Source organism: Lolium rigidum, chromosome 6 (genome assembly GCF_022539505.1).
Source record: "Lolium rigidum isolate FL_2022 chromosome 6, APGP_CSIRO_Lrig_0.1, whole genome shotgun sequence".
Lineage (NCBI taxonomy): Eukaryota > Viridiplantae > Streptophyta > Magnoliopsida > Poales > Poaceae > Lolium > Lolium rigidum.
Window position 1 is genome coordinate 204,605,999 of NC_061513.1, and position 10,893 is coordinate 204,616,891.

At 47.4% G+C, this 10,893-nt stretch overlaps 1 protein-coding gene across 1 annotated transcript; it reads left to right on the forward strand.

The window, feature by feature from the left end:
* Positions 1-857: 857 nt before the first annotated feature.
* On the forward strand, positions 858-2,684 carry LOC124661001 (S-adenosylmethionine synthase 3). The gene is made up of 2 exons (XM_047198860.1): positions 858-971; positions 1,216-2,684. The coding sequence occupies exon 2, from the start codon at positions 1,229-1,231 to the stop codon at positions 2,414-2,416; it is 1,188 nt and encodes a 395-aa protein (XP_047054816.1). The 5' UTR covers positions 858-971; positions 1,216-1,228; the 3' UTR covers positions 2,417-2,684.
* The last annotated feature ends 8,209 nt before the right edge of the window (positions 2,685-10,893 follow it).

Consider the following 10,893-nt stretch of genomic DNA (forward strand, 5'->3'; position numbering starts at 1 on the left):
GTACTTTCCGGAGAGGGAGCATGATTTTTGCAGGGAAATTAGCAGACGTGGCAACTAGGTCCATTTCGAAGCACTTGACCAGAAAGACCTTGGTTTTGGAAATGTTGATAACCCATGCCACTTGCTTTTTCAAGGATATATTCAGTCTCTCGGAGGTGCTCACGGTGGTAGGGAGTGCACGTAGGTACATAGGAGTGAGTGTATGTACGTATTTGTAGGCATCTACCGTGTTTCGCAAAAGATATAAAAAAAATCCCTAGCTAAAATGTCTGCAAGCTCATCTTTGCTCTAAAAATGGACATATATATTTTGAGAGTGGATTTTGTACACCCACGCATGGGTGTGGGTGTTTCCGTCACCGTTCATTGTGCTTTAAGATTCGGATAAAAAGAGGAGAGAGAAAGGAATCTTTCTATCTACCATGGTGGGCACGAATCTCGAGGAATAAATGAACGGTGATAGAAACATCCACACCCATGCGTGGGTGTACAAAAGTATTTCCATATATATTTTGTTAAAATATTACAAGCGTGTAGTAATAAGGTACATAACCACCATTATATGGCCAAGGCCAGCTAGCAATGCTTTGCAGTTGGTATGTAAATAATGTTGTCCGAACTGAAACTGGTGAGATATTTGCTCTTGGCCTATTTTTAAAAGCTTGGAATTGATAATCATGCCTACCATGAGGTGTATTATTTTGTGAAACAGCTCACGTAGGCAAGTGGAGAAGGAAATAAAGGAGAGGTACATGATGGTAGGTGATGTAGCCCACCGCATGCAACAGGTTTGGTGAGGACAACAACTGCAGCACAGGTTGTGCAGTCCCACACTGCCACCAACCAATAAGCACACATAGCCTTGCCCGGCCATTATAAATGGCGCGGCCTGGATCTCGGGACAACACATTCCACCTCTTCCTTCCTCTTTCGATCTGCTCATCGCCTCCGGAACGAAAGCAGCAGGACAAGGTTAGCTTCCGCAACATCACCGGTCATGCTTTTTCATCAGATACAGAGTAGTATCTTTTTTCGTTTGATTACTAGCTTCATCGTGAATTATGAGTTGGCAAATCAAATCATGTAGCACCCGGATTTTGTGGCACAATTCATTCGCGCTGATGATTGTATTTCTGATTCACGAAAACAGATCCAGCGTGAACTTATATGATTCTAATTATCTGATGATTCCCCTTGTGATTTGCGTCGAACACAGGTAGCAGCAAGAAATGGCGTCCGAAGACACCTTCCTCTTCACGTCCGAGTCCGTGAACGAGGGCCACCCCGACAAGCTCTGTGACCAGGTCTCCGACGCCGTCCTCGATGCCTGCCTAGCCCAGGATCCCGACAGCAAGGTCGCCTGCGAGACTTGCACCAAGACCAACATGGTTATGGTATTGGGCGAGATCACCACCAAGGCCACCGTCGACTACGAGAAGATCGTGCGCGACACCTGCCGCAACATCGGTTTCGTCTCCGACGACGTCGGGCTCGACGCCGACCGTTGCAAGGTGCTCGTCAACATCGAGCAGCAGTCCCCTGACATCGCACAGGGCGTCCACGGACACTTCACCAAGCGCCCCGAGGAGATCGGCGCCGGCGACCAGGGGATCATGTTTGGCTATGCCACCGACGAGACCCCCGAACTGATGCCCCTCAGCCACGTGCTCGCCACCAAGATCGGCGCTCGCCTCACCGAGGTGCGCAAGAACGGCACCTGCGCCTGGGTCAGGCCTGACGGCAAGACCCAGGTCACCGTCGAGTACCGCAACGAGGGCGGCGCCATGGTCCCCATCCGCGTGCACACCGTCCTCATCTCCACCCAGCACGACGAGACCGTCACCAACGACGAGATCGCGGCGGACCTCAAGGAGCACGTCATCAAGCCGGTCATCCCCGGGAAGTACCTCGACGAGAACACCATCTTCCACCTCAACCCGTCTGGCCGCTTCGTCATCGGCGGGCCTCACGGAGATGCCGGCCTCACCGGCCGCAAGATCATCATCGACACCTACGGTGGCTGGGGAGCCCACGGCGGCGGCGCTTTCTCCGGCAAGGACCCCACCAAGGTGGACCGCAGTGGCGCCTACATTGCCAGGCAGGCCGCCAAGAGCATCGTCGCGAGCGATCTCGCGCGCCGCGTCATCGTGCAGATCTCGTACGCCATCGGTGTGCCTGAGCCCCTGTCCGTGTTCGTCGACTCCTACGGCACCGGCAAGATCCCTGACAGGGAGATCCTGAAGCTGGTGAAGGAGAACTTTGACTTCAGGCCAGGGATGATCAGCATCAACCTCGACCTCAAGAAGGGTGGCAACAGGTTCATCAAGACCGCTGCCTACGGCCACTTCGGCCGCGACGACCCCGACTTCACCTGGGAGGTGGTCAAGCCCCTCAAGTTCGACAAGGCATCTGCCTAACAACACATCCTGGACCTGTTGCCTCATCAGCGACTCCGGTTTTCTTACTGGACATCGCCGCGACACCACACTACCGGCTTGATAATATGGGAACCAAAACTATGTGGCGCCAAGTTTTTCTTGCTGGTCTAGGCCTTCCATATTCATTTTTTTCATAATAATGATGCTCCTTCCCCCGTGTTGAAAGAGCCCTATGTAATTCCAGCCACCTGTTTTCCTATTCTTTAAAACAGCAGCCGAGTACTATATAAACTGTCCAAGTTTTCAATCTTTGAACCCTGAAAGAGAAGGCTTTCAATCTTGATTTGTGTAATTGGCACTCGCCGTCACCATCCAAACTAGCAGAAGGTGTTTTACATCTAAGCGGAGTTTGTACTACCTTCGTTTCGAAATATAATTTTTAAAGGGTTTTTATCATTCCTGCCACTATGACCAACGTAAATCTTCAGTTTGCTATTTGACCGATGGAAAACTCAATCTTGACATTTCTCACTTACAACACTTATCAGTTTTGCCATTCTGTCATCTCCACCGTCAGTTTATAATCAGTTTTGCCACTATAACCGACTCGAATCTCAGATTTGCCTATTGAAATCTCAATTTTGCCACTGCTCCGTTACAAAACCCCTTGCCATTTCGCCATCTCCGGTGTTAGTTTATAACCAATTTTTCCCCAGGTTCTCCAAATATTTCTCTCTATTTTATATCAGGCTGATTGGTTGGACCTACATGTCATCACTTTTAACAAATCCAAAGCAGTAGTTCACCACGCCATAGTGTCTCCAGTTGCCCGCAAAATGCCACACCATGGTGTATTCGGCATTATTTCCCTCCACCACCAACATGGAACAACAATGGAAAAGAGGCCGCATCTATCCACCGTCATGAGTGTGAAGCGGGAGATGAGCCAATTGAAGAAGCAACCCATCGATCCTTAGTTGTTGCAAGTGCTTCCTCGAGATTTTTCTTGCGGAATTCCTTTGAATTGTCATCACAATTTACGTCATGTCGAGGGTACCATTAGATATTGTGCTAGAATACTCATTGGCGGTCTCTTACTCGTCAAATTCAGACTAAATTAATGCATGCATACGGACTAAAATAGTTTGTATACCAAGTGTAGCAATTTGTGCATACGTGACTTTGTAGAAAGAATATTATCTAGCTCTTTGTTGGTATTTCTAAATGTTGAATGCTTGCCACTTTGACATATTAAATGCATTTCCATGTGCCTCCACTCTTCAAATGGCAAAATTGATAATAGACTAACTGTGGAGATGATGAAATGGAAAAACTGAGGAGTTTTGTTAGTGAACAATGGCAAGATTGAGGTTTCCATCTGTCAAATGAAATATCTGAGATTCACGATTGGTCATAGTAGCATGAATGATTAAAAACACTTTTTAAATAGCTAATGCCTAAACAATATTCACAATAGTCTACAACACTGTTCCTTACCCACAGTCACGGACTCACCGTATAGGGCGGGTTTGGTATCCCGGGCTCCCCTTGGCTCGCAATGGGGGCACAGTTTTTGAGATGTTTTGTTTCCTGGGCTACTTCGCGTTGTTGCACAACACGGTTTTAAGGCACCCATGGGCTAGGTCTGGGAGGAACTCTTGAATTTGCCGTTTCCAGCGAGCCACCCTCATCTCCGCAAAAAGCGACAACATCGCGTTCCCGTAGAGCCACCAAGGGGAGATGGCACGAGCTCGCGCGAAACGACAAAAAATCGACGGGATGAATTCAGTCACCGCCCTCAAAATTTCGCCACCGTATATAGGGGCGGCTCTCTCACTGCCAATTCCTAATCCCCCATCCCCCATTTTGAGCTCATCCACCCTTTAAGATGTAGCGACATGGCTGGCTCGACCTCGCCCGCAAGGTCGGCAAGGCTAGCGGTAGCAACGCTGGTCTTGGCGGCGGTGACTGGCCACGGCTTGTCGTCTTCATCCTCTGCATCGATCCCTTTGGTTGTTGTAGGCTTCTGAAACCCTAGCCTTAGATCGGTTAGAACTTGTAGGTACACATGGTGATTTGAGAGCCTCCATTGCAGGTCGTTCCTTCGTCGTCGGTCGTCGTGACATGATCTCTGTCTCGCACTTCCATGGTTGTCGTGGTTGGATCTTACTCTAGCACAGGGATGGTTTGTGCTGCTTGCTGTTGCGCCAGGTGATGGCGTTGGGATTGCAAGTGCAGAGTGGTGTAATCAGCGAAGAATTTTCCCCACAAGGGTGACTCGAGGTTTTATATCGAACTCTGGGAGAATTGGATAAGAGTTATCTCTTTTTCTCTTCTTCTACAATCCTTTAAAGCGTATTAGTAGTTGTAAATAAAATATGCAGTAAAAGTAAAGTAAGGTAAATAAGCAATGAAAACTAAGTAAATAAAATAAAGAGATAGTTAATTTTGGGTTTTGTGTGTGATTAAGTAAACTACATATTTTCTATTTTCGGATTAAAATATTGTTGCAAACAGAAAGTAATATAAATACAATGGAAAGGTGTTTCTTATGATTAAAATTGAATCGAGGTTCATGGGTTCACTTGTCTACTCTCTTTTTAAAGTTGTAGTGGATAATAACAATTCATCAATGAGATAATATAGGTGGAACTTCAATATATGTTTGATAAACATTTATGGGCATCGCGTCCTAACATAGAAATCATGCAACACATCTCTCTTATACTTCATAAGAAAGGGAAAACTTCATACAATCTTGTATATTAAGAATTAACAGAGCATAGCCATAAGTATTTTGACATGATGTTTGAATATCAAATCAAATACCTTGAACAAACAAGATTATCACTTTTGTCACGTGATGAACATAGCACATGCATTCACTTTATCCCTAGTGAGGTAACAAAGGAAAAGGCCAAACCATAAGGGCATCTCCCACGCTGCGACCCAAACGGACGCGCCGCCGTCCATTTTGGGCCGTTTGCGTGGCCGCGCGAACACCCGGACAGCGGCCCACATCCGCGTGTCCGTTTGGGTCGCACGCTACGCCCAACACGCTGACGCATCGAAAATGTAAAAAAAATCAAAAACAAAGGAAAAAAAATTAAACCTAAACGAAGTTTCATTAAACATATGCCCTATTTTGGGCAAATTTAAACTACCAAAAGAAGCCCTCTATATGGGATTTAAATTTAAAAACAAATAAAAAACCCTCTATTAGGGTTTGAGGACGATGAGGTCGCCTAGTCCCTGTGGGCCTCGTCGGCGTCGGCGTCGATGACGTCCCCGGTTGGCGAGGCGCTATTATGGCTCGACCGCACCGGGGACTCCGGCCACGGCGACCACAGAGCCTCCTCTCAGGACGAGTGCGGGTTCGGAGCCACCCGCTGCTCCGCCGCAGCAGCCCGTAGCTGCGCCTCCTCCCTGAGGCACATCTCCCTCTCCTGCCACGCGAGGCGCCTGGCCTTCTGGCGCCTCTCCTGCTCTGCGAGGCGCCTGGCCTCCTGGCGCATCTCCTCCTCGCGGTGGAGCCTGGCCTCCTCGCGCCGCCGCATCGCTGCCTCCTCCCGGTGGACCTGGTCGAGCAACACCTAGGCCTCGACATCCTCAACTACCTGCCAGACCTCCTCCTCCTCCATCGCGGAGGTGCGAATGGCCGCTGCGAGATGCGGCCACTTCGTCTCCTCCTCCGTCGCGGACAGCGCCAGAGCGGCACACAGGTCCGGGTCATCTTCCTCCTCCGGCTTCGGCAGCTGCAGCGGCGCGGGTTGCGCAAATGCCGCGCCGACGCGGGCGGCCTCTCCGATGTGGAGACCGCCGCGGTTTTCCCCGGTCCTTAGCACCGGCGGAGGACGGTGGCTGCTGCTGGCCTCGCTGTCGTTGGCGCCGGGAGCAAAAGCCCTCCTCGGGGCCATGGTGGCGGTTGCGCATGCGTGGGGAACCGTCGAGTGGAGTGGGGAGTGGATTGGACAGGGACAGATCCCTCCCAGTCCACATTTAATATGATGCACGCCCCCACCGACAGCTGGGCCCAAGGGAGTTGAGCAGGCGGACGCGACCGGACACCGCGTGCCATCCGCGGCGACGCAAACCTAGCCCAGATTTGGGTCGGGTTTGCGTCGTCCCGGACACCGCGGCCATCCGCATTTGCGACGCGTGGCCGCGCTGGTCCGCGGATTTGTCCGGTTGGACCCATCCGGACGCGCGGGTGCGGGATGGGTCGCCGCATTGGAGATGGCCTAATGGATCACGAGTTTGTTGTCCCTATCCAATCACTAAAACCTGCTACTCCATCTAATACACACATCTCCCCACATACGTTCTTGCATACAAGTTGGATCAAAACCAATACTTAAGAATGGGGTACATAATATGCATCTATCAACACATCTTACACATAATAGATTCGAATCTCATATCACAATAGCATAGAATAAATATCCACCATATAGAAATTACATATATGACCATAATCTAGGACTTGGACTGCAACGCGAAAAGCTCCTTAATGGAAGACCACACATTAGCACAATGCTCAACACCGAGAGCATGAGTGAGGATGCCAGGGGAACAAGGTCTTGAGTAACTAACTCATAATTTATTGATCTGTTTTAACCCATGGACCATAGGTGGTATTGGGAATGGTCAGTGTCTTCTTGTCATCATCTTCAACCTCAAGGGTTTTGTGTAATGCAACGTCGGAGCCGTCCAGGAGCCCTATGATGAGCGTACCGTGAACAGCATGAAGGTTAATGAGGAAGTCACAACCAATCAATGATCTAGGCAAAGGTTCCTAAGAAGGGCGCCGATCGTAATTAGCGCCCAATTTTTCTTATTTTTCTAAGGTCGATCGATCGAGGACAAATCAATCTTGGGTTTGGGGTTTCTGGTGATCGAGAGCTAGACGATAGGAAAGGACCACTCTAATGCCATGTTGGTGTTTGAGGGAACGATGCCCTAATTAGGGGGCTTCGGTTACGTGTATATAGGAGGAAGGAAAATCCCATGTCATGGTCTTACGGAGAGAGATACGATCAGATTGGTGTACTATACCATTCCCTGTCAGACCACCAACTCCAGCAGGATGGTCTCGACCTCCAACAGAAGATGCAATGTACGTCAACAGCTCGTACGATCCAGAGAGGAAGCTGCCGCCAATGAGGAAGGAAGATCTGACTGCAATCTCAATCATGAGAAGGTTCAAGCGCATCACCAGGTGTTTGTTGGGAGGGAAGAAGAAAGTCCAGTTCGAGGAGCCTTTCAAGGAAGGGTGCAAGGACATTCTGTAAAAGGTATGTACCATAAAAAAGCTAGTAATCGGTTCCTTGTTCTTAGTGATCTCTCTGAAGGAGAGGATGATTTAGCTGTTGATTGCTCTGATGTTGTTTGTCATGAAACTCTCCCATCTGTTTTGGTGATTATCTTGCCATTGCAATGGATAAGAGAGGAGTAAATGAGAAGAGAAGCAACAGAGGGAAGAGAGGCTTAGTAGATCAAACATGCAGGGGATTTGTTGTAGGCAGAGAAACAAATTTTGCTGTATCAGAACATAGAAGTGTAGCTTCTTTGCAACATGATTCAGTAAAACATGTTAATGACACTCTCCCAGACAACATAGATCCTGGATGATTTAAAAATTGTCGAGGTAAAGCTGTTAGGCAAAACTTAAATCCTTTCATAGAGGCAAAAAAAGCTTTGGGGATGGCAGAACCTGCTCCTGTGCTATCAAGGCCATCAGCAGGGGACTCTGTCGCCAAAGCTTGTAAAAGACCTTTTAGGAAGCCAGGGGATGCCATAGACTGTTTTATTGGAATAAAAGTTTCCATCAAGACAGTGTCACCTCGTGGGCTTGCTAGTAGTATTGTCCAGCCCAAGTTTGGCCCACCATAAACATAGGCAACGCGGACCATGTGCTTGTATAAAGCAAGGGCAGTGGCCTCTCTATCTGAAGGGATATTTTCACAAGAGCACTTGGACAGCTTGCTGGGTGGTTGGTGGAAGCGTGAAGCTAGGGTTCCTCCGGCTAAGGTGGCGGCGGAGGACTCGAGAGAGATGGGAGATAGCTATGATAGTCTGGGAGGAGGAGAACATTATGGTAGGGATGATGGAGGATCAAATAGACATCAATCATATGGAGGATACAGAGGTAATAACTTTCAGCGCCCAACTTTCTCTCGTCCTGGGTAGTTTGGGGGGAATCAATACCAAAATTCTCAGAGATTTGGGGGAGGACAGGGGCAGTTCAACAATCAATACAGAGGTTCATATGGGCAAGGAAATGGACAGTTCAGTAACAGCCAGAATCAAGGAGGAAGAGTTGGGGGCAGGGGACAATTCCAGGGGCAGAGCAGTGCATATGTGCAGAAGGCCATACCTGCCAACTCTGAAGGAATTTCAACTGGCCAGAACAAAGTTATTGATGAAAGAGCAACTGTCTCAGCCACAACAACAACTGCTTCATCTGGGACAACACAACAGGTGCAGATAGGTTCAAGCTCAGAAGCAGAGTTAACAGGGAAGAAAGCTGTTGAAGGTGACAGTCTTCTCTGCAAAAAATGTGGGGAAAAGGGCACATTTCAAAGGATTGCAGTGAGGAGATTGAGTGTGTTAATTGTGGTAAAGGACATCAGTCCATGAGATGTGCCTGGCTCAAGCAAAAGAAGCCAACTGCAAACCTGGTTGGATTTGGAGGTCCTGGGCTATGTAGCTTTGTTGCTGAGCATGCAAAAGAAGGTGTTGGAGCTGAGGAGAAGGGGAAATCTATAGCAATAGTCACGGTCAAGGAAGTGAATTTTCAAGTGGATGAAGAGCTTTAGTGATGTGCCTAGGAAGAACATATCCTTGGAAGTGGACCTGGCAAGCAAAAGAAGTTTCAGCTGGCAGATTCTTGATCAATTTCCCATCAGCTGCAAGGATAAATGAAGTCTCAATCTATGATTGGGTCACTTTGAGGGGTGCACACATCAAAGTGAATGTCAAACAATGGTCAGATGAAAATCTTGCAGCTGGTAAGGTGGATACAGTGTGGGTTAGGGCTAAGAGAGTTCCAAAAACTCTGAAAAACTATCAAGGGATTTGTGAAGTTGGCTCAACACTTGGACAAGTTATTGAAGTCGACATGGAAGCTTTTAGGAAGGATGGAAGCATAAGATTCTTGGTTGGTGTGGTAAACTACAAGAATATCCCTGCAATGGCAAAGCTTACTACAAAAAACTGATGATTTACTACATCTACTTCCAAGTTGAGCAGGTGGTAGAGGAATGTTAGCTAAGGCCAGAGGAGGAATACATACAAGAATTTGATGAAATGGAAGACACTTTATCATAGAGTTGGGGGCAGAAGAGAGAAAAGACAGAGAACTGAAGAAAATGAGGGGACAACTAGAGAGGGGCACATTCAAGCAAGTGAGCAAACAAAAAAATCTTTGGAAGAAAGGGAGAAGGAAATTAAGAGACAAAATGATATGGATGCAATTTCTTTGACAAAAAGGAGAGGGCCTGCTACTGCTCAAGACCCAAACCAAATGCAGGTTGGGGGAGATATGGTGGGGGCAGTAGGGAAAAATATGGAGATAGAAGAAAGGAATCTGCTAGAAGAAACTGGTGATAATGTGAAAGAGAATGAGCAAGAGATGGAAGATCAGACTGAAGATTTGGAAACAAATGGGAGAGTGGATCTATCTGGGGATGAAGGAGATAAATGTGTGGAGTCTGACTCATCCTTGATCATGACAACAAAAATCAAGAATGTTGAGGGTGGAAAATCACCAAACTATGGAAGAACCAAGCACAAGGATGTGGGGATCCTAGAAGAAATTGAAGACGCCAATGGGAACAAATTCAGCAACAGACTTGCTCCTAGGAGTGATGTCCCCATCGTGGACAGGGCAAAGAAAATAGCTATGGCAAAGAATCTTCAGTCATCACAAGGTACTACTATCCTTCCTACTCTTGCTAACACTCTGATTATAGTATTTTGGACATTGCTAGCAAGGTAGGAATTGATATTGGCACTACTTTAGACATGATTGACACAAATCTAGCTTTGATAAGAGAGCAAGAACAAGCCAGGGTAAACATTTTTTTGAACAAAGAAGAGGGCCCTAAGAAAATGGAATATTCAGTAGACATGGACAATTAGCCAGATGCTGTTGACCAAGCTCTAGTGGATATTCTAAAAATGGGCAAAGAGGACTGTGAGGTTCTAACAAATAATCTGACCACCACTTATGTTAGTGGGGGGAAACAGAAGGGGGGAGTGACTCCTGTGGAGTTTCACTGCAAAACCCCCATTAAAACTAAGCTGATGTGTAGGAAGGGAAAAAAGAAAGAATTAAAATGATTAGTGGTTTTACATGGAATAGTAGAGGCACTGGGGAAGAAAGCAAAAAGAGCTATATTAGACAACACATAAAAGATCATAAACTTTATTTTGTAGGAATACAAGAAACAGTGAGGCAAGACTACCCTACTAAATTTCTCAAAGAAATAAGTGGGGAATCTGAATTTCACTGG